Source organism: Acyrthosiphon pisum, chromosome A2 (genome assembly GCF_005508785.2).
Source record: "Acyrthosiphon pisum isolate AL4f chromosome A2, pea_aphid_22Mar2018_4r6ur, whole genome shotgun sequence".
In the NCBI taxonomy this organism is placed as follows: Eukaryota; Metazoa; Arthropoda; class Insecta; order Hemiptera; family Aphididae; genus Acyrthosiphon; species Acyrthosiphon pisum.
Genome location: NC_042495.1, coordinates 8,417,307 through 8,440,551, shown reverse-complemented (window position 1 = coordinate 8,440,551; position 23,245 = coordinate 8,417,307). Strand labels below are relative to the sequence as shown.

General features: G+C 27.8%; 5 protein-coding genes across 7 annotated transcripts; 2 read left to right on the top strand and 3 right to left on the bottom strand.

Annotated features, from left to right (window-relative positions):
- Positions 1 to 555: 555 nt before the first annotated feature.
- LOC100160528 (nucleolar complex protein 2 homolog) lies at positions 556 to 4,587 on the bottom strand. The gene is made up of 13 exons (XM_001943832.5): positions 4,254 to 4,587; positions 3,931 to 4,190; positions 3,738 to 3,847; positions 3,530 to 3,645; positions 3,304 to 3,467; positions 2,918 to 3,145; positions 2,675 to 2,863; positions 2,479 to 2,598; positions 2,278 to 2,409; positions 1,980 to 2,195; positions 1,641 to 1,898; positions 1,465 to 1,574; positions 556 to 778 (listed from the first exon to the last, which is right to left on the bottom strand). The coding sequence occupies exons 1-13, from the start codon at positions 4,399 to 4,401 to the stop codon at positions 691 to 693; spliced, it is 2,139 nt and encodes a 712-aa protein (XP_001943867.2). The 5' UTR covers positions 4,402 to 4,587; the 3' UTR covers positions 556 to 690.
- Positions 4,588 to 5,079: 492 nt separating this feature from the next.
- LOC100162928 (chromatin-remodeling complex ATPase chain Iswi) lies at positions 5,080 to 15,773 on the top strand. The gene is made up of 21 exons (XM_001945560.5): positions 5,080 to 5,415; positions 5,494 to 5,650; positions 6,515 to 6,586; positions 6,658 to 6,836; positions 9,776 to 10,015; positions 10,096 to 10,237; positions 10,524 to 10,811; positions 10,874 to 10,942; positions 11,309 to 11,418; positions 11,496 to 11,661; positions 11,730 to 11,870; positions 12,012 to 12,206; positions 12,263 to 12,544; positions 13,229 to 13,341; positions 13,415 to 13,541; positions 13,658 to 13,771; positions 14,013 to 14,138; positions 14,196 to 14,295; positions 14,389 to 14,540; positions 14,611 to 14,771; positions 15,322 to 15,773. The coding sequence occupies exons 2-21, from the start codon at positions 5,543 to 5,545 to the stop codon at positions 15,581 to 15,583; spliced, it is 3,147 nt and encodes a 1,048-aa protein (XP_001945595.1). The 5' UTR covers positions 5,080 to 5,415; positions 5,494 to 5,542; the 3' UTR covers positions 15,584 to 15,773.
- Positions 15,774 to 16,410: 637 nt separating this feature from the next.
- LOC100160910 (eukaryotic translation initiation factor 6-like) lies at positions 16,411 to 19,891 on the bottom strand. 2 transcript variants are annotated; one of them, NM_001246104.2, is made up of 2 exons: positions 19,791 to 19,891; positions 16,411 to 17,240 (listed from the first exon to the last, which is right to left on the bottom strand). In NM_001246104.2, exon 2 carries the CDS (start codon positions 17,231 to 17,233, stop codon positions 16,574 to 16,576), a length of 660 nt encoding a protein of 219 aa, NP_001233033.1. In that variant the 5' UTR covers positions 17,234 to 17,240; positions 19,791 to 19,891; the 3' UTR covers positions 16,411 to 16,573. The 2 variants fall into 2 exon arrangements, with proteins under 2 accessions (NP_001233033.1, XP_029344752.1); XM_029488892.1 differs by lacking the exon at positions 19,791 to 19,891 and adding an exon at positions 17,365 to 17,369 and having other exon boundaries at positions 16,420 to 17,240.
- On the bottom strand, positions 17,317 to 20,024 carry LOC115032985 (eukaryotic translation initiation factor 6). Its single transcript, XM_008181216.3, has 2 exons — positions 19,791 to 20,024; positions 17,317 to 18,220 (listed from the first exon to the last, which is right to left on the bottom strand). Exon 2 carries the CDS (start codon positions 18,188 to 18,190, stop codon positions 17,450 to 17,452), a length of 741 nt encoding a protein of 246 aa, XP_008179438.1. The 5' UTR covers positions 18,191 to 18,220; positions 19,791 to 20,024; the 3' UTR covers positions 17,317 to 17,449.
- Positions 20,025 to 20,114: 90 nt separating this feature from the next.
- LOC100158850 (solute carrier family 35 member E2A) lies at positions 20,115 to 23,033 on the top strand. Of its 2 annotated transcripts, none has more exons than XM_001946309.5 (8): positions 20,115 to 20,586; positions 20,656 to 20,794; positions 20,861 to 20,976; positions 21,323 to 21,455; positions 21,528 to 21,581; positions 21,641 to 21,844; positions 21,917 to 22,079; positions 22,611 to 22,746. In XM_001946309.5, the coding sequence occupies exons 1-8, from the start codon at positions 20,418 to 20,420 to the stop codon at positions 22,659 to 22,661; spliced, it is 1,029 nt and encodes a 342-aa protein (XP_001946344.1). In that variant the 5' UTR covers positions 20,115 to 20,417; the 3' UTR covers positions 22,662 to 22,746. The 2 variants fall into 2 exon arrangements, with proteins under 2 accessions (XP_001946344.1, XP_008179448.1); XM_008181226.3 differs by lacking the exon at positions 22,611 to 22,746 and adding an exon at positions 22,804 to 23,033 and having other exon boundaries at positions 20,120 to 20,586.
- Positions 23,034 to 23,245: the final 212 nt, after the last annotated feature.

The following is a 23,245-nucleotide window of genomic DNA, read 5'->3' as shown; positions in this document are numbered from 1 at the left end:
AAAAAAAATGTGTGCCTATGTATTTTTAACATTTTACAATTGCTATTGTAACAATATATCAGGAGCCTTGCATTAAATTTTCACGCATTCTTACCAAACAAATAAAATTTTATTGATATTTATAGAAAAAAAAATTAAAAAAATTGAAAAATGACAATGTCCGTAAGCAGCTCAAAAAGAGTCAAGTTATTTTATATATAAAAATTATTTTGTCCGAACTTACCAAATGGGTCCAGAGTACCTACAGGGTATTACAGGGTAATAATGATGAATAGTGTATGGATCTTAGTCCATTTTTTTAAGCTTAAAAGTCTTGTCAATTTCATAAAATTGTGTACAGATTATTATTACAGTCTTGCATACTTTTTTTATTGAGCTTACTATACCAAAATATTGTCCCTAGTTGTGCTTGGCGATGTCTTCAACACTCCTCGCAAAAATGTTGAATTTGAAGGGGTTGGGATAAAGTTATTTCTTAAAACAAAAAAATCTCATTGGCATTAATCATTATTATTGAATTATAAAACAGAATATTTTAAAAGAAGAGTAAACTAATTAAAATGTGTAACTGACATGTTTTTTTTTTTTTTTATTACGAATAATCAAGGACAACATTTAAATTACTAGATATTTAACTTTAAAAGCAATAAAAATAAAAAGTAAATTGTATAAAGTATAAAAAGTTAACAATTAATTGTCATCATCGTCTTCATCCTCATCTTCATCTTCTACATCATCATCATCATCATCTTCATCATCGTTTTCATCCTCTGAAGACCTAGATCCAGATAACATTGTTTATTTTAGAATCTAAATTTATGTATAGATTCTCTACTGCTAGGTACAACAATTTGGCATACAATATTAATAGTTATATAGAATATGTTCAAAAACATTTTTGAAAGTATTAAACCTTTTTCTTAATAATTGTTTTTATTTTTAAAATATGAAAATTTTATCTTATTATGTAAATAAACTAGTTATAAGGTTAGTGTTTATTATAGAAAAATTACTTTGTTCAAAATTTAATAATGAATATTGAATAACTATAATAATTTAAGGACAGTACAACACAAATTTTTGGTAAAAAAACGAAGTTAAAAAAATGATTATTGAAAATGAGATAATGAGAGTTTATGAATAGCTGCGGGACGTCAAAGAGCTGACAAGTGAGCAGCCACCTATGTTTTACGTGTAAAAGTAGTTTGATTTACACAATGATTTTAAACGTACGATAGTATTTCAAATTTTTTTTTTTCATAATCCTAAGTATTTAAGTATTTATGTGCTTAACACAATGGTGTGATTTAAAATTTAATATATCTTGTTATTGTATACATATTATATACATATTATATAAATTATAATTATGTAAAATTATTGAGTTTGCAACTATCTTATTTTTAATTTTGATGGGCATGGAATAAAGGTTAATATTGAATTTATCTACTAAGAATGTCTTACCCAAATTTAGGCTCATATTCTTCATCGTCAGAGGGGAATAGTTCAGCTGGTCCACCATCATTTTCTTTTGGCTTGTGTTTCTTTAAGGTAGGAATATTGAATTCTCCAAGCTAATAAATGCAAAATTATCATAAGTCAGTCACAAATTATTTCATATCAAGATTCAATTTACTTACTGCAATGTTGTTTGTTATTTTTCTAGCAACTTGTTGCTGATTTATTTTAAACCAACTATCATAATATACGGACATAGGAGTACCAGCTAATTTAATATCAGATTCCCATGCCTCAATACCTTTTAAGTCATGTAGTAAAAGACCACTTTTTCCACGTTTTTCACTTAAAATAGTTGACGTTTCTTTCACTTTGTCTAACAAAGTACGTAACTTCCGAGTATAATTAATATTTTTACAATTTTTAAGAAAGTCTTTCATCTAAATAAATAAGTGATATTATTATTACAATAATTACGTTTAAACCAAACTATATATTTAAGAAGTACAAATAAAACATACTTTGATGATAAATGGTACTACTATATCAGGAAAACTGATTGTATGTGCTTCAATTACTATATATTCCATAAAAGCACTATGAACATTTTCAATAACTGCGTCTTTAAATACATTTTCCTGTAATTGTGATTTTGACAGACGCAATATACAAGTAAAGTCCATTGGTCTCATTGATGTTTTTGAATGTTTCTTTTGAAAATCTACTATAGTAAGTACCTTAAAAATAATGTTTTTTTTTTTTTATACAAATACAAAAAAAAAAAACCCCATGGGTTTTGAAAACCAAATATATAAATACCTCTAAGATATGTGGTAAAATTGGTATAAATTTCCCAGTTTCCCTACTCAGCTTAGTTAACATTGAAATACAATGAAATCTCAATGGCAGATATTGTACTGTTGGTATGAGTTTAGCACACCCAACAATAATCTAAAATGCATAATAGTTGTTTTTTTATATTCAATTAAATTTTTTTTTATCTAAGTGTAATAGGCGTACTTGAATAAGAGGGTAAACCAAAGTTTGCAATTGTTTTTTATTTAATGTAGCACACAAAACATCTGTCCATAATTTAAGTGAATATATGTACTGCCAATTGTAAACCGATTGTATATTTTCCTTAAAAATTTAAAAAAAAAAATGATTTTATAATAATACAATTTTTATAAATTAAAAAAATTATTTAGTCCGTTACCTTTTTTTTTAAAGTTACAGCTGATCGAAGATGAATAGCTAATTGTCTGATATATAAGAATGCATGATTATAAGATACTGATTCACTTATAGTAAACATTTCTGACAATGATTGTCTCATGAAGTTAATCCCAGGTAAAGCATTTGGAGTAACAAATTTGCTATTAGAAATATATCCCACATACATAGCCTAAAAACAACATTATTTAATATAAAAATATTTGCAGATAAATAGTTTAATTACCTTTAGAATAATTTCTAGATAAGATGATAGGTCACTATTGGCTAACTTTAAAATACACAAGAAAGATACAACTTTAACAGTTTCACTTGCATTAGCACTCCATAGTGCTACAAACCTTTTCAAAACCGGTTTTACAATTGTTGGAAGACATGATAAAAATGGTATCATTTGGTGGTAATGTTTTAATAGTACACAAGTAATGTCTTCACTAGAAACAGTTGTCAATAGCTGCAAACATTTAAATTTAATTCATAGTAATTATGGACAATTTGAAAATTAATTTTACTTTTTTTTTAAAAAATTAGTACATAATATATAGATATCAACTAAGATATTATATCAAATTTTCCAATTTCTAAAACATTAGAAACAAATCTTGTAATTACCCTAGTTAGATCTGTTAAATATGAACGCAGGGTCATTTTAACTTTCTTCCAATGCTTTGATTTTGAAATCATGTTTTTTGATGATGTACCAGGAGGAAGTTTCAAAAATTTCAAAAGGGCAGGTTGCAAATCAAACATACACATTTGAAGTACTGCATTAAATACTGAAAAAACAAGACTTATTTAAACTAAACCTATTCAATTTAAATTAAATATGCATAACTACCTGAGCTCCCTTCGACTTTATAACATGTAGGTTTATTAATTTCATTTGCTGTTATACGTTGAAGTGCCGCTGTCATTGCCTTAGATACTGTAGTTATATATTTGAGTTTTTGTTTTCTAAAATTATAATTTATTTTTAGTTTATTATATACATATTTGATCACCATATTATTAAATAGTTTTTTTTTTTATATATAAATTGATCTTACGAATTTTGAAGTTTTTGTCTCCATGTCTCTATCATTGACAATGTAATAACAGTTAAATCTCCACCACTATTACTTGGTCCATCATCAAAGTCACTTTCATCGCTACCAATCTAAAATATTCGCGATTCCCATTTAATATTAGTTTAATAATGGTTTTTTTTTTTTTTAAATGTTAATTACTTCAAGTACTTACTTCTAAATTAGTAGGAGGTTTATGTAATTTTTCAGATTTTATTCCTTCAACATCATCTTCATCATAATCATCATCATCATTAAAACTTTCATCACCATCTTGTTCAGGCAAACTGGTAAGTTTTTTGTCACATTCCTTTAAATATTTATAGAATTCTGGGTCAGAGGTTTTCAGTTTTTCTAAATCTTCGTCCAAATCATCGCTGTCATACACTTTACCATCATCACCCTCACTTAAACTTGCATCATGATCAGATTCACCTGAAACAAAAGGGGCAATAACAACTATTTAAGACAATGGTATCAAACGAATAATTTACTCACTGTTAAATTCAATTGCATCTAACGATCCATCATCAGAATCATCGTTACCATCGCTCATCACTTCAACCTTTTTAGAAACCACTTTTGAAGCTTTTTTTGTAGGCTTCTTGTTTTTTATTATTTTTTTCTTAATACTTTTTGGAGCCATATTAAAGTTTGACGAAGCCTATGGCGCTCTCTTAAATAAAATATTTAACCGCTTCGTCTGAAAACTCAAAACACACGTGTTTTGCAGTAATATGCACACTGCACAGACATTTAATCTGTGTTTTGGTTACATGCATGATAAAATCAAGACCGTGTTGCACAGTGCGTATCATGCGTGCCGCGTCTATGTCTTATCAATTATCATATGTCGAGTGTTGATAACAGTAAAAAATAACAGTGGTAACCACGGTTGTAAACATTAGATGCAAGGTGGATAAATAAATAGCAGGCTATATGATTAGATTAGATGTATATGATCCACGATTAAAGATCTTAAATCGTGATATGAATATATGATCTAGGTTAAATGATCTAGGTTGTAAATATCTACAACCATAGAACAAAATAGAAGCGAAACTCGATCAGCTGATTGGGGTCTTGTTTACCCATGATCTGAAGTCTAAACCTCCAAAAAACATGGAAACGTTTACCGGAATTTAGGCGGGATACGCTACGCGGGGTCGGCTTGTTTACCATTTCTTATTTCACGTATGCCACGCCCCCATGGGGCCTGGAGACCGTGTTTAAGGCCACAATCGCCCGATTCGACCAGTTCACGGAGTTTCATACCCAGCTGGTTCTATGCAGCTATTGTTCAATGATACCACCTTAGTGATGGTAGCACTGCAACGGAACGTTGATTGTTGATGGAGGGGCTAAGTTTATTGTACTCCATACTCCACTACCACTGGTCTACGGTAGTTATCGACTTACTCGTGTCAGGACTGTTACGACTTTACGAATAATTATTATGGTTTGCCGTTGGTGTGTTGCAGTGACTACTCTTTCTTTTTTTTGTCTCACGTCCATTTTCGCGGTTTAATTCCGTGGTGTGTACAAGTACTTTTTTATAAGTTGGGTTGTTTGTTGTTACTTGTAGGTGGTTGTTTTGCTCTCAATAATCTTTATTGATATTTTTTTATAAATAATACATATTAGTTGTATACCGAATAGGGTAAGTAATTTAATACCGTATACGAATTTGTTTTAACTATTTAAACGATCGTAATTCTAATGGTAAATTGGTGTGTAGTGTGATTGTAGCATTGCACCGGTAACAAAGTGTCTACCTACTAATTGAAATGGACAGCCCTGACATGGAAATTGATGATGATAACTACGAGCCATCTAAAAACTCAAAATCACCTGCCAAAAAAGATAATTTGGATAACTCAAAAACGGATAATACCGTTAGTATTCAACCACATTTTATTTGTACCTATAGATGCAATAATTGATTTCATGAGGTACAGCATTTTGTATAATGAAATGTCATATCATAAGAAACTATTTTATCTATATTATGTCTCACACGTATAAAGAACTAAACTTCTTAGGTATGTGATTTTAACTTTTATTATTTTTTAATCGGAGTAAATTGATCTATTATCAAACTTCAAACCATAAGTATCGACTATGATATCTCATATAATCTCACTATGATTATTTTCTATATTTAAATTTTAAATTGAGTTGTATTTGAGGTATGTAAAATTTAATTATCTACAATAGAAGTTGCTATCAATGAGTTTTTCTTATTGTATGCAGTTATAACATTCATATATAAACAATAAAAGATAATGACTTGCTCATAATAAACCGTATTAAATCTAAATATGTAGCAGATAATAACTAACTAATAACTATCCTCAATTGTGTATTTTAATTTTGAATGTACAATTTTATGGACTTGGGCTAGGGTTTTGTGTTTTGTTCGTTCTAACTGATGCACGTTCTATTGATTTCTAATGTATATATTAAGGAAGCAGAACATATAATTAGCATTTAATACTTTTGAACAATTGAGATAACTAATGTGTGTGTACCAATGTCTCTTTTTTGAAAACATATGAGAAAATGAAAAATTAACTTTTTTAAATATTACAAATATTACAAATTTATTTAACATATTTAACTTATAAAAATTCCATCATTTCTAACTCAATATAAACTTTACTCTATTTCGCCCAAGTTCATGTTAGACCAATAGCTAGAAATTACATTCACTGATCTCGTTGTAATTTAAATGTAATTAACTTAAAATCATTTTTTAGAATAATTCTGGATCTGAAGATGAAGCATCTCCATCCAAAGAAAAAGAAGGCAAAGTTTTTGGTCATAAAGTTGTAATGATAATTTTTTATTAATAAATAAATAAATTACATTTTTTATTGACAACATTTTATTCATTCGGTAGGAAACTGACCGAGGAAAAAGGTTTGATTATCTTCTCAAACAAACAGAAATCTTCGCTCATTTTATGACAGCTAATCAAAAAAAAGATGGATCAAGCACTGCTAGTGCTACTGGGAACACACCAAAGAAAGCTAAGGGTAGACCTCGTAAACCTAAAGCTGAAACTGGAGATTCTGCCGAGTAAGTATTTTTATTAAAATTTTAATAGATATAATGGAGAATTTTACTAAGATAATGTTTTTGAAACCATGACAATTAAAAAAAAGGTGAGTAAGTGGATGTCGCTCTGCTGTACAGTAGATTACAAGTGGGTCACTGTATAATGGATAGTATTAAATTTGAATTCAATGATATAATATCACTGTATAAGAAAAACGATTCTGAGCGGAGATGGTTTGTCAGTCTAGGTATTAGACATACCTATTATAGGTAGGTATACTTATCTATAGTATTTAAAAAAAATTGACCTATAATAGGTATTAATAATAAATTCAAAATTAATCATATCACAATATCCATCAGGTAACGCGTTATACATCAACAATAAACCATGGTACTATCATAGATATATAATAGTCTACTTTAGAAGTTTCAAGTACCCACAAATAATATTATACAATCATTACAATCACAACAAAATAAATAAAATATTTATTCCAGGTTTTTTAATATGTAATTTCGTCCAAATTTGAACTTAAAATGACTATAAAAATAAACTGTGCTTATGTATTTCTTAGAATTTTTGGTAACAGAATTAAATATTTACGTGGAATCTTGTTTTAAATTTTCAATCCTTAGATATAAAAGTTGAATATTTTATAAATTTTTAACTACAAAATAATTATTCAATTTTAAATTTGATAAATTTTGTCAACATTTTAACTTCAAATGCTTATAAAAAAAAATTGTGCCTATGTATTTTTAATATTTTTCAACTGATATTGTAACAATATATCAGGAACTTTGTATTACATTTTTACACTTTTGGCCCAACAGATAAAACTTTATTGATATTTATAGAAAAAAAAAACTAAAAAAATTGAAAACTGAAAATGTCCGTAAACAGCTCAAAAAGAGTCAAAATATTTTCAAAATTGTATGGTGTATATGAAATGCTAATATAAACATTATATATAGTAAAATTTTCATGTATCTACAGTTATTCGTTTTTGAATTACAACAAAATAAAGAAATCGTTACGTAAGAAATCGAGTGAATATCAAATGTTGTAAAAATGTGAATTTCAAACGATCATAAAAATTTAATTTGACTTTCTTATAGATATTTTTTGTTTGATAAAGGTAGATAATCTTATAAGGAATCTTGTATTACATTTTAAAATTTTAGATTTAAAAAGAAAAATTTTTACGAATTCTTAACTCAGAATAATTTGCTAATTTTCGTGAATTTTCCATATTTTGTCAATTTTTAAACTTTAAATGCTTATAAAAAGAAACTGTAACTAAGGATTTTTAATATTTTTCATCTGCTTTTGAAATAATATACGAGGAGCCTTTTATTAAATTTTCAAGCTTTTTTAATCAACAAATAAAATTTTATTGATATTTTTAGAAAAAAAACTAAAAAAAAATGGAAAATGAAAATGTCCGTAAAGAGCTCAAAATAAATCAAAATATTTTGAAAATGTTATGGGTGTATAGAAAATGCTAAGATAAACATTCAGTCAAAATTTCAAGTATCTACGGTCATTTTTAAAGTTACACCAAAAACCAAATTCAATTTTGTGAAAAATCGATTTTGCGTAAAAATTCCCGTTTTTCCTTAATTTTTCTTTGGTTTTTCTTGGCGCTTTTGAAAATTACTGGGAATTTTTAATTTTGACCTCCTCAATGCACCAACGATATTCACTTTCCAATCGAACAAGATACTGAAGTTGAAAATCAAAGCATTATTTTGACTACTTATCGTGTACACAGACACAAAAAAAATAAAAAAACACACATCATTGTAAAATCAATACATTCATCGTTCCACTCAGAATCTAAAATATAATATACAATACTTTTAATTATTTTAACTAGGTAGGTACCTAGTTGTAAAGGTGACAAACCTGATATGTATACAAAAAATAAATTGATTGGCATTAACTAGTAGCGTATCCAAAATTGTTTTAATTAGACTTTAACCGCACATACTTATATTAATTTATGGCAGGGAAAAAGTCAAGGTTTTGTTGAGAGGATGTCACACCCGCATGTCTCCGTTACACACGTATGGTATAGACAAAATTTGTTTATGTAGTCTGATTAGAGCTCGCTTAATTTTGGTGTTAGAATAAAAACACCTTTTACAAAAATTAAAGCTGACAATATTTTGGAGGGCAAGACTGATTTCTTAAAAAAAAAAAAATGAAATTTTTACTATTTCTAAACAATATACTGAACGTTATATTGGGTATAATGGAAAAAACACAATGACTTGCCCTCAGAAATATTGTTACAATTCAATTGTTCAATAGGTATTTTTACTCTAGAACTAAAACTGAGCTATACTCAGACTGCGGAAACGCGTTTTGTCTATATTGTACGTGTTTAAGACGAAGATAACACATGCAGGTCTTCTTAATAAAAAGGTCTATAGATGAGAAAAAAGTTAACTAGAGCTGTTATGAGTTATCACAGTATACATTTTGTTATCATCCAATTAAAATGTAGTTAAAATAACTAATAATATAAAGACATGTTCTATGATATTTATTTTATATATATTATATAATATATTATTTGTATTTGTATCAAAATATTTCTAGATACCTATAGCTTTTAAAAATTCTTCAAGTTCTATTTTCGTTTCTCCAAAAAGGTAACATAAGACATTTCATTGGGTTTTTACTTTTTATTGATTGTTCACCCATTTTATTTATGCTAATTTTGCGCAGTCTGCAGCTATTACATTCTCTATCTTAGTTCAAGTTTCCCAAGTGTGGGATTATTTTGTATGACTATTAAATTACAAAAATGTAATAAGTAATAGTTGTAATAGTTGTTTTATGATAGTTAGACAATGTTAACATTTTAATGTATATTTATTTTAAATATTTTATAGTTTTATGGACTTTTCTTTTTAATATTAATAATATATTTTATGGTATCAAATAGCCTTCGTCATCGCCAGACTGAACAAGAAGAAGATGAAGAGCTATTAAAGGAGTCATTGGCAGCAGATAAGTTTATCACACAGTTTGATGAATCTCCATATTATATACAAAATGGTGAATTACGTGATTACCAAGTACGTGGTTTGAATTGGATGATATCATTGTATGAAAACGGAATTAATGGTATTCTGGCTGATGAAATGGGTCTTGGTAAAACTTTACAAACAATATCACTTTTAGGGTAAGTGGATCACATTTGAGTCTGTATTTTAACTACATTTTTCAATTTTAAAACTTTTTTTTTGTATTATATGTATCCAGATATATGAAGCATTACAGAAATATACCTGGACCTCACATGGTTATTGTTCCTAAATCAACATTACAAAATTGGGTTAATGAATTTAAGAAATGGTGTCCCACAATTCGAACAGTTTGCATGATTGGAGATAGAGACACGCGGGTGAGTTAATGTCAATAACTTGTGATAGACACTAATGAATAGACAATACCATAAACATTCAAATATTGCCCATCTCATTTGTCTAATATTAAACAACAATCAAATAACTAATTTGAATTTTCCAAATTGATTCAAATAGTTTGAGAATGTGTCTGACGGTCTGAAATAATTTTATATTACTTTTGATATAATAATTATGTTTTATTTTATGTAATTATAACCCAACAAACTTTAAAAAAAAATTAGAACCTTAAATTTAATCTTTAGTGTACATATTATATTTTAGGTCAAATTTATACGTGAGACGTTTATTCCTGGGGACTGGGATGTTTGTATTACATCTTATGAAATGATTATTCGCGAAAGAGCTGTATTACGTAAAATTCAATGGAGATATTTAGTAATTGATGAAGCTCATAGAATAAAAAATGAAAAAAGCAAGCTTTCTGAAATAATTAGGGAGTTTGAAACTACAAATCGACTATTGTTAACTGGTACACCATTGCAAAATAATTTGCATGAATTGTGGGCACTGTTGAACTTTTTACTGCCAGATGTATTCAATTCATCAGATGTAAGTTGTTACTTGATTAAAAATATTTTATTTAAACAATATATTTCACTTTTTATTAACAGGATTTTGATCAATGGTTCAACACAAACAATTGCTTTGGCGATAATGCCTTAATTGAGCGACTTCATGCTGTAAGTTTATTTTTAATACAACTATTTTATGCTAGACAATATATAAATTGTTTAATACGTTGACTGCGTACTGACGCCAATTGGTGTCATAAGTATCATTCAGCAACGCGTTTGACGCCAAATGGCGTCTAATATAGATTTAAAATAAATGGTTTAAAATTCCCTACGCGTGGCTGAATATTATTTTATAATTATTTAGCGCGGATTAAACGCAAGTTTTTAAAGATGTATACATACGTCGTTATGAGCAGTTTCTTTATTTTTTTTAAAATTTATTTTGTTTTTACTTTTATCATACGCACTGGGTGAAAACAGCAAAAAGACATACGCAGTCTACGTGTTAAATGTGTTTTAATGTTTGTGTAGGTATTAAGACCATTTCTTTTAAGAAGATTAAAATCTGAAGTGGAAAAACGTCTAAAACCCAAAAAAGAAGTCAAAGTTTATGTTGGTCTTAGTAAATTACAAAGAGAATGGTAAATGTATAAAATATATATGGATATAATACTATATCTGTGTTGAACAACTTGTGTTAATGGTTTGTCTATTAAAGGTATACCAAAGTTTTAATGAAAGATATAGATGTAGTCAATGGTGCTGGTAAAGTAGAGAAAATGAGACTTCAAAATATTCTTATGCAGCTGCGAAAGTGCAGTAATCATCCATATCTTTTTGATGGTGCAGAACCAGGTCCTCCTTATACTACCGATGAACATATTGTATACATCATCTTATAACTAATCAAATAAAAAAATACTATTGATGACTTAACAATATGATGTTTTAGGTTTTTAACTGTGGAAAAATGGTTGTATTTGATAAGCTATTAAAGGCTTTAAAAGAACAGGATTCTCGTGTACTAGTGTTTAGTCAAATGACACGTATGATGGATATTTTGGAGGATTACATGCACTGGAAAGGATATAATGTATGTATTAATTATAATTTACTCCATTAATTTGATAATTTGATTATTAATCTTCATTTTAATATTATTGGATGCATCATAAAATGTTTAACATTTAGTATTTAAATGAAATTTGTTCATATTTCTAAAAATTGTTTATAGTATTGTCGTTTGGATGGTCAAACCCCTCATGAAGATCGCCAACGTCAAATTAATGAGTACAACGAACCGAATAGCAAAAAGTTTGTTTTTATACTTTCTACGCGAGCCGGTGGTTTAGGTATTAATTTAGCTACTGCAGATGTTGTTATTATATATGACTCTGATTGGAATCCTCAAATGGATTTACAAGCGATGGTTGGTATATTTATTCTCTTAAAACTAAACAAACAATTAATTATATTTTTTAATAGGACCGAGCTCATAGAATTGGACAAAAAAAACAAGTTAGAGTATTTCGTCTTATTACTGAAAATACTGTTGAAGAAAAAATTGTTGAAAGAGCTGAAGTCAAACTTAGGTTAGATAAATTAGTTATTCAACAAGGCCGACTGATGGATAATCAGAAAAATACTCTGAATAAAGATGAAATGTTGAACATGATCAGACATGGTGCAAATCATGTTTTCCAATCTAAAGATTCTGAAATTACTGATGAAGATATTGATACTATTTTACGGAAAGGCGAAGAGAAGGTATAGATTTTACCATTTAAATTTAACAATTATTTTAATATTATATGTTATGAACATATATTTTTGAAATTACGATGCATTTTTTAGAATTTTAAAGTTATTATAGGGATTTGGTTTAAATATAACTTATTAGTATTATTATTATCGTATGGTTATTATATGCGAGTGTTACAAACTAGATACAGGTATATATATATAAATAATTTACAAAAATAAAAACAACAATATTGGCCTTAAAATTAATGCTATTGGTAATTTTTCAATGTTGTCATCAGTTAAGGAGTGTTGGCTGTTAAGTGTCCTTATTCATTTGATCGCGTTTTCGGTTGCTTTTCGGTAACTTATTAGTAACTGTAGTATAAAGCAGTGTTTCTCAGCCTTTTTACTGTGACGACCCCTTTTTTGAATTTCAATTTTTTAACGACCACCTACATATATTTTTTTAAATACTATTAGTAATCAATACGAAAATTATCGTTCATTGTATATAACATAAAATATAATACTGTATATAAATATACAACATTTATTATCATAATTATTTTTAATAAACAAAATGTATACCAAATATTTACAGATACATATAATATATACAATTTTAATTCATACGCGACCCTAAATAATAAGTTGGCGACCCCCAGGTTTAGAAACACTTGTATAAAGTATGAATTTATGTTTATTTAGACGGAAGAAATGAAGCAAAAGTTAGAGTCTTTAGGAGAGTCATCTTTGAGAAATTTTACATTAGATGCTCAAACAGAATCATCCTTGTACACGTTTGAAGGAGAAGACTATAGGTATATTATAATGATAATTTCATGACACAAGTGTTCCATACATCTATGATTTAATTTGACTCATTATATGTAGAGAAAAACAGAAGTTAACTGGTATTGGAAATTGGATAGAACCACCTAAACGTGAACGCAAAGCTAATTACGCTGTAGATGCCTACTTTCGCGAAGCACTCAGAACATCTGAACCCAAACAACCTAAGGTAATAATTAATAAATAATAACAATATCATATATTTATACATGAGTTATATAAGCTGATTTCATTTATGTATATAACTATATTAACTATAAAATGTGTATTTAAAAATGTTTGCAGGCACCTCGACCACCTAAACAACCATTGGTTCAAGATTTCCAGTTTTTCCCTACTCGTTTATTTGATTTACTTGATCAAGAAATTTATTATTATAGACAAACTGTTGGATACAAAGTAAGTTAAGATTTATAATTATATTAAAGAGAAATGGGACTAACCTAATATCTCAAACATTGAATAAATATATTAACATATAATAATCATTGTGTGTCTATTTAATTTTAGTTAGTAATGGTATATGTATAACATATAAGACTAGGTTAAATATGAACTAAAACCAAAAACAATATTTAGATTGATTTTTCAATCTTAAATGCTATAGTTAAATTAATTAAAAAATGTTTGATTTAAACAGGTACCAAAAAATTCAGAATTAGGTGCTGATGCAACTAAAATACAGAAAGAAGAACAAAAAAAAATTGATGAATCTCAACCACTTACTGAAGAAGAACAAGCAGAAAAAGAAATTTTATTAACAAAAGTAAATAATATTCTGTTTTTAATGTTTATATAATTTTGACTAACTTTCTTGTTTTAGGGTTTTACAAATTGGAATAAACGTGATTTTAATCAATTTATTAAAGCTAATGAAAAATATGGCAGAGATGATATTGATAACATATCAAAAGAAGTAGAAGGTATTTATGAGTTAATTGTTCAAATTCTATTGATGCTGATTCTTTAGCAATCCTGTAACTAAAAAAAAAATATGTACATATTTTTAATTTTAGGTAAAACCGCGGAAGAAGTAAGAGAATACAGTGCTGTATTTTGGGAAAGATGTAATGAGTTCCAAGATATTGATAGAATTATGGGACAAATCGAAAGGGGAGAATCCAAAATACAACGCCGAGCTAGCATTAAAAGAGCTTTGGATGCTAAAGTAATGTATTTTTATATATTCATTCAAAAGATTTGTATAATATATTTTTTGATGTGTAATGTTCAAATAGATGACAAGGTATAGGGCCCCATTTCATCAATTGCGCATTTCATATGGCGCAAACAAGGGCAAGAATTATACTGAAGAAGAAGATAGATTTTTAGTTTGCATGCTCCACAAACTTGGATTTGATAAAGAAAATGTGTATGAAGAATTAAGGGCGGCTATAAGGTAAGGTTAGGGATATAGAAAATAAGAGAAGTTACAATACTCCTTTTCAAAAGAGTATAATATACTCTTATATATTATTATATCGCTTTCACCCATGTCGAATGATTTGATTGGTGCGTCGAGAACCACGTGATCATGCTCACAATGGGAAATTGGTGGGGAATGCGCGCACCTAAATTGGTTGCCGACCAGTTTGGTACCACTAATGTTGTCAATATTGTTAAATAATAAATATTATCAGTAGCATGTCAGAAAATATATAAATTCAAAAACATTATTTAATGTTCTTGATGATTCTTTACTTTAATATTGAGATTATTTGTTCCCAGTTTCTTAAAAAACTTTCAACATAGAATTTCAGTTAAATTATTAATAAATATTCAATATCATGACAAAACCTTAACTATCATATGTCTATAATCATTCATATTTATGTTATATTTGTATGTTTTAATAAGCTATTTTTAAGAAATATTGTTAGTAAAGAAAATTTAGCATTGAAGAAGAATTATATATATTTTGGGTTATTAATATTTGATATCTGTTTTAGGTGTGCTCCTCAATTTAGATTTGATTGGTTTATTAAAAGCCGTACTGCAAATGAATTGCAAAGGCGGTGTAACACTTTAATTACTCTAATAGAGAGAGAAAATCAAGAATTAGAAGAAAAAGAAAGGGAACAGAAAAAACTGCTTAAAAAGAATTTGAAGCCAGCGCCATCACCTGCCCCGGTTAAAAAAAAAGCTGACAAGGTTGATAAAGCTGATACTGGAGATCCCAAATCACCAGTTCCAAAAAAAAAGAAGAAGTAAATATATTTAGAAGACCTGCATGTTTTTTTAGGTTAGACACGACGATTGTATTTTTCTTTTATAAACATTTTGTATGCATTTTTCATAATGTTTTAAAATTTAAAGAGAGTTCAACTATATTATTTTGTGTATATAAGGAAACATTTGACATTTCTTTTTGTTGTAATATAATTTGTATTCTTATTCCATATTTATTTTCATCACTTTTATATAAATATTATTTTAAAATTATAAATGTATACTTTTATAACATTGTGCTGGTTTTCACTTAAACAAGTATTTCTTATTAAAATAATTTCACTTTATTTTAATTATGGTAGCTGTAATATAATATTATACTAAATTACGGCATAATAAACACTAATCATTATTATAAATTTAATATTTCACAAATATATAAGCATATTTTATTTATATTTTTTTGAAATTAACCAAATTCTTTTTTAGGTGGGTTGTGGGTAAATGTTTCAATCCCCCCAAAAATATGACCAAATTACGCCACTGGTTTACAGTATGTTTTATTTGAAAATAAAAATGTAAAATATATTCAACAGGTTTATATGAAATCATTTTTATTAGTTCTTCCAAATTAACATTTATTGTACTTAAAAAAGTGGAAATAATGTATAATTGTATTTTCTATGCATTTTTTTTGTGTATTTATCAGTCGTATTCAGAAAAAACAACTAATATGGTTAAAGCTTTGAATAAATATTTTTATTATACCTAAAATTGGCTCGTTGGTAGGAATAATTTAATTTGAAATATATCACGTACAACTATTGAGAAATATATCTAAATACTGGATGGAATAAAAATAAATATTATACATTTGAATGTTTTGATATCTGTTTATTTTAAACGTATATTACATTAATTTAACATATCATTACGGGTGGCATAATCAATGTATTTTTGAATTGATTATTTAACATGAATTATTAATATTGAATAGGATGAAGAATGAATGCTGAATTTTTATTAAACAGTTTAGATCAATTGAACAGTACCCTTTTTCACAAATTCAGCAATTGAACTATAAGGCATCAAATGCTGAGAACCATCTTCTAATACAATTTCTTCTTCCTGGCCTTCCAGTGTATTTTTTATAATAACACTATCTATGTGCTTGTTACATTTTAAAAAAACAAAACTATTTAAATTGGGCTCGATAATTTTTTTATTTCTATCCAATTTGTTGTATAGATGAGGCATATGCCGGAGTATGGTGTCAAAATGATTGTCGGCATTCAGAGCAAATTCTTTAGCAAATTTAAGCTCCGCAGGTGATAAATACGCATCCTCTTCAGAACGAGTGGCTTCTTCTTCAAGCACCCTCACACAAAAACTTTCTATTTTCTTCAACCTAGTTCGCAAGTAGCTAGTTATAACAAATTTAATACGTTCTAGTTCAAGTTTGTGCAAGTCCACTTTTGGATCAGTTTTAGATAATTTGGCAAGATTTCCTTCCATTCCCTTGATTTGTTCAAGCAAACAATCAACATAGTCTGTCTGATGTGGCAGTATTTCTGGACTAAATTTTTCATTTAGCCAAGCCCGTTCAACAATTTGTAATACCTTCTGGGCAGTCATTTCTTCTTGGTTATCATCATCTTCTTCGTCTATCAAATCACGGATATCAATGTCCATAATAGTTCTAAAATAAAAATGGATATAGATCACTGGGTGAAAAACACTTAATGTATATAAACAAGTAATAACTAATAGTAATATGCTGTTTAATATTTTGTGTATTTATTATAGTAGATTGAAACAAAGACAACATTTTTTTTTTTATATAATTATTAAAGTACATTGACAATATAAATAGTATAAACATAAAGTGTATATTATAATTATTAATGATTATGAAGCTTTGATACTATCGATAAGTGGACCTTTGAGTTTTTTCATTTTGTGTACACCGTCCGGATCTAATTTAAATATACTATCAATGACAGAAATTTCGGTTGATGTAGTATCTGTACCACAAACAGCACACCAATCATTCACAACCATACCAGCTCCCACGACGTCTGAACCACGGTTTACTGTTCCAGCTACAAGGGGAACTTGAATCAGACCAGACAATTCGTCAAGATCTTCTACCGTGGTCTTAGGATGTACTAATCCTCCTTGATTAGAAATAGCGCAGTATGAACCAACTAAGCAGTTGGACGCCACTGTTTGTCTGTATACTTCAACATTTAAAGTATCTGAAAGTATCTCTTCTGTATCCTTGTCCAAATCAGGATGAACTAGTGCTACATAATCATTGCACACCATTACATTTCCAAGAGCAGATAAACGTTCTTCCACACGCTGTACCTTGACATTGTCGGGTAACGAATTGCGTATGTGTTGCAATTCAGTGTCTGTAGTAGAATTGGGTAACAGTAACCCATTTTTGTTGCCAACCGTCATACGGCCAACAATGCGACAACCAGCAACAGATGCATGGATAACAGGTATGATATCAGATAATTCTGATTCAAATACACTGTAAAATGTTTCCGAAGCACCAATTCCAACCAAACAATAGGAATTTGTCAGCTTGCTGAATACCCCTATTTCGTTGTTGTTTTCAAACTGTGCTCGGACTGCCATTATTGTATTATAATAAATTCCCAACTAATCCTGTATACAAAAATTGGAATGTATCACAAATAGTAACAAACATCATAATATTTTTTAACATGTAAATATCAATATAAATAATAATATTATGAAACATTTTCTTTTTAACATGTTAAGTGTCATGCGGTTGCTGGCGGTCATACGATTATGCATCATCAGTACGCTAAGCATATTTTAAAGTGTCATTCCAAATTTTTATTTTATACTATTTATTTGAAAAAATTTAAAAGATATAAAAAAATTTTTTAAAATATATTTATTACATCAAAAAATTTGTAATGATTTCGCTACGCCACGATGCTTTTTTGGTGCATTATTGTAGCGCCATGGAAAATTAATAATATAAAACCATATTCATTTACAGCCGCCAGCGGTAATGTGATCAGATCAATTGTGGCTGCCGGCGGTCTCAAAAGTATAAAATTTGAGATTTACAAAATAATGACCGCCAGCGGCCGCATGGCACTTAACGTGTAAATCCTATGACATGGCTAGCAGAATTTTTTCATGTGAATTTGACAAGATCTTGATAAAATTGCATTAACATATAATTGATAAACATTCAGACTAATTCACATGACAAACATTATTCTGTATAGGTATTACTTAAAAATCTATAATTCAAATTTTATGATACCTAATCAACTTTAGTTACAATTTACACTTAAAAAACTACTTTAATTTAACATAAAATCACAAAATATGTACCTAACATTATATGGCATTTTACTAAAAATTAACAAATCCAATTATCACATAATTTTTATATTACATAAAATAATACATAGCAATTATACATAATATTGATTGTTGTAATAATCTTGAAAATATAAATATACCACAATAAATTAAATAAGTCAACAACTCTACTAAGAACAAAAAGTCTACTAAATTATGATTAACTTACTATACATTTTAGTCTTAGAACAATTTTTCTAAGGTCTTGTTGATACTCGACTCCATATAATTTTATTTTAAATACTTAAAACTTAAGATGTTCAACATTTATCATTAAGAAATTAGGATACAAAAGTTAGTCTTAGAATATTCAATACAATATTAAATTAATATTTAAATCTGAAAGTTAATAAATTAAAGGGGAAATTGTATAAAAAAAAAAAAAACTAAAAACACCGATTATTAACTAAAGGCCGTTCATACAATTGACAGATAAACTTAACTGACACATAACTGGCCATATTCTACCGGTAATAAAATCTGTTATCGGTCGGTTAGCGTTAACCAACACTTTACTGGACATTGTAAGAACAGCCCTCAGAGGGTCAATACAAATTATTTTAATTCGACTTTTCAGTAGTATTAACATTAACTTACTAACTCGCCAAAATTATGGAACAACATGCTGTCAATAATTTGCGTTATCTCCAGTTTTTTTTTATTATTAACTAGTTTTAAAACCATATTGGTTAAGCATAACTGCTTGTCACATGCATTTGCGTTTACATGAATTCATCACAACTTACTCTAGTGCAAACAGCACAGACACACACGTATTTCAAGATATCAAAAAAGTAAATATACAATATATTATATACTTAAATATACTTACGTTTTTACTTTTTTCAAAAACGAATGGATTTGTTGCCTGTTAGCCTGTCTGTAACTCGGCGTTTGAACTCGCTGGTCGCTACTCTGTTTAACTTGTTACTTGTTAGTTGTTGTTTTGTAGAGTTCCTACTTACTTTTAACCTAAAAACCACGGTTATGGATAAATTGTATGATACTAATTGATACTAACCACGATGTAGAGAAGATATCTCCTGATACCAACGCACATACCATGGTTTAAGCCACGATTTAAGATAGTACTATCTTAAATCGTGGTTTAAGCATAGAACAAAATATTCTGTAATTAAACCATGGCACCGGACCGGTACTTATTTATTATTTACGGTTCTATGTTCTGATTTGTATACAAAACGATATGGTATCGTTAGGAATGATAAGATAAGACTCAAAGAGATGAGCTAAAAACATTTTTTGAAATAGGTATCGTTTATTTGTGACGTGTCTACTATTCGATTAAAAAAAACTTCTTAAATACATTTTACTCATTGACATTTTCCTTACCAACTAATAGTTACCGACACATTTTCTTACCATGTAGTTACTAGTTTTAGGTAGTTTGTTTTAATTTTTATTGTTCTTGTATTAATGTGATACAAAACTGACATTTATGACTCAGTTGCCCAAATCTGTCACTGTTGCTGAAAAACGAATGGAAGATGGTTTACACTCGTTCAGGGCCATCGCATTCTTGGTCTTGTGGTATTTCTTCAGCGGATGTACATTATTTTTGAACAAGTACATCCTTTCCTATCTAAATGGAGATCCTACAGTACTGGGTAAATATAATTGTCATGCACGACATTGAGTGTGATGAATGTTCAATTTTTGATTTTTACGTGATTCAGGAGCATCTCAAATGATCATGACAACTATATGTGGCTTTGTTCAACTGTATTTACCATGTGGAATGTACAAACAACCAATACATCGATCCAAAAGACCGCCAAACTTTTACATCCATATGTGTTTAGTTGGTTGTACACGGTAATTCTATTTGTACCTATGTAAATATATTTCCATGAATCATAACGGTTGATTTTTTTCTTACAGATTTATTACTGTACTTTTAGGACTTATTTCATTAAATTATGTAGCAGTAAGTTTTACAGAAACAATTAAAAGTTCAGCTCCAATATTTACTGTATTTATTTCAAAATTGTTATTAGGTAAGGTGAAAATGGTATTAATATACATAGAATAATGTTTAAAAAAGTGCAAAACAGTATCATTTGTCTTTGTCTTACATGTATCATAGATATATAGTATTTATTTATACATATTTAATGTAACATATTTATAGTATTTATTTATAAATATTTTATGTAACAAGCACTTTATCTGGTACTTAGAAATAAGAAGTCACCAATGAAATAATTAAAAATTGTGCAATGAATAGAAAAAAATATATAATCCTCATTAGTAGTAATTATACAAAAAATACTCTTAAATATCTGAACATTTCTTTTAGCTACAAATATGATTGATTATATTGAGAAGTTATTTTAATTTTAGGAGAACAAACTAGTATTTTGGTAAGCCTATCTTTAGTTCCTATAATGGTTGGCCTGGCATTATGTTCTTCAAATGAAATTTCATTTAACCTACCAGGGTTTATAGCTGCTCTTGCAACCAACTTTACTGAGTGGTAATGATATTTTTAATGTTTTTTTTTATAATTCAAATATTTTTAATAATATATAATTACATTTTTCTTTAGCTTACAAAATGTTTACTCAAAAATGTTGATTAGTGGTGATAAATTCAAATATACGTAAGTATAAAATAATTTAAAATTCAAATACATTTTAATTAAATGTTTTTATATTTAAGACCTGCTGAATTACAATATTATACAAGTTTAGCTTCAATTATTATTCAAATTCCTGTGTCATTAGTATTAGTTGACATCAAATATGCAGTTTCTAATACTAGTTTATATCTTTTACTGATGTTTATATTAAATGGAGTGTTTTTCCATTTTCAAAGTATTACAGCATATGTTCTTATGGATTATATAAGTCCAGTTACTTATAGGTAATAATTAATTTAATTTTCAGTCTTATATTTTAGATTCAAAATTTAAATCTCATATTTAATACAATTTAGTGTGGCCAATACTGTGAAACGTGCATTTCTCATATGGATGTCAATTATTTTATTTGGAAATTCTATTACCCTTTTGAGTGGGCTTGGTACTGTCATAGTTATTGCAGGAGTTGTAATATATAATAAAGTAAAACAGTATGATATTAATCGCCAGTCAAACATTGTGAGTAATTAACAATAGTTATTACTTATTACTTATTAGTTATTATGAATTGACAATTAGATTATTACCATAATTTTTTTTTCCTTTTATTATTAAGATGACGTGATACCCGCGTCCTGCATGCGTTGTCTCCGTATTACAAATGTACAACATAGGAAAAAGCTGTTTTGCGCGGGATAAAACCACTCCCTCAGTATTTATAGTAGAATTACCAAAATTCCACAACGCATAGGGAACCACTTTATCTGTGTCGTAGCGTTTTTATTATTTGAATAACATAAATAAAATTAAAGTTGTCAGTTTGAGAACATTAGGAATTTTTTTTTTTTTTTCATTTAATTATTAAAATTTTTTGGCAAATACTATAAAACAAAATAAAATTGCTACAACACAGATAAAGTTGCTATTTATCTTCTATTAAATTTAAATGAATTAAAATAAATGTATCGAATAAACTTTGTAGATTTGTATGTGATTGGTTAATTTGGATAATTATATTTGAATTTCTTTTAATACCATTTTCTTTTTCAGGAATTTGATAAAAAACTATTAACCTCTCCATTCAAAATTCGTACAATTTAGTATAAACAATATTATTATACGATAAAATGTCTATATTATATATTTTATAATGTTATTAAGATAAATATAGCAAAATTTTCTATAATATCAAACATATTTATTCATTTGTTTTACTCAAACCAATAAATTGTTTTATCTAAAGGTATGGCCTAATCATGTCAAACACAGGAAACAGCCAACAAAAAATATGTTGAATATGCCAACTGCCAAGGAAATCATAACTTAAAAAACATATTTAAAAATAGGTATATAATTATTATTTGTGGTATATTAATATTTTAAAATGACTTAATAAACATTAAACAAACCCATTTAAAATTTAAAATGTATTTTTTTTAACATTTATAAAGATATGGTAATTAGTGAATAACAGTTGTGAATTAATTTATGTATTACCTATAATATATTCCTATGTGCCCCCTCCCCCCTTTAAAATTTCTAGATATATGCCACTGGTGAATAAATATTTTAGATTCTGAGCTGAGTTTATTCATCTTGCAATGATGACACAACTTGTGTGTTATTTAATATTTTGTGTATATATACACAAAAAGTAATCAAAAGTTGCTTTGATTTTTAAATTT

Excerpts from the sequence above, each read along its gene's own strand:
- LOC100160528 (XM_001943832.5), bottom strand. The coding sequence starts at position 4,401 with ATGGCTCCAAAAAGTATTAAGAAAAAAATAATAAAAAACAAGAAGCCT. Across the intron at positions 3,468-3,529 it reads TAAAGTCGAAGGGAGCTCAG|TATTTAATGCAGTACTTCAA; the intron begins GTAGTTATGCAT and ends TTGTTTTTTCAG. Across the intron at positions 2,196-2,277 it reads TTTTACCACATATCTTAGAG|GTACTTACTATAGTAGATTT; the intron begins GTATTTATATAT and ends ATTATTTTTAAG.
- LOC100162928 (XM_001945560.5), top strand. The coding sequence starts at position 5,543 with ATGGACAGCCCTGACATGGAAATTGATGATGATAACTACGAGCCATCT. Across the intron at positions 13,342-13,414 it reads TTTGAAGGAGAAGACTATAG|AGAAAAACAGAAGTTAACTG; the intron begins GTATATTATAAT and ends CATTATATGTAG. Across the intron at positions 14,296-14,388 it reads CATATCAAAAGAAGTAGAAG|GTAAAACCGCGGAAGAAGTA; the intron begins GTATTTATGAGT and ends TTTTAATTTTAG.
- LOC115032985 (XM_008181216.3), bottom strand. The coding sequence starts at position 18,190 with ATGGCAGTCCGAGCACAGTTTGAAAACAACAACGAAATAGGGGTATTC.
- LOC100158850 (XM_008181226.3), top strand. The coding sequence starts at position 20,418 with ATGACTCAGTTGCCCAAATCTGTCACTGTTGCTGAAAAACGAATGGAA. Across the intron at positions 21,456-21,527 it reads GCAACCAACTTTACTGAGTG|CTTACAAAATGTTTACTCAA; the intron begins GTAATGATATTT and ends ATTTTTCTTTAG. Across the intron at positions 22,080-22,803 it reads TTAATCGCCAGTCAAACATT|GTATGGCCTAATCATGTCAA; the intron begins GTGAGTAATTAA and ends TTTTATCTAAAG.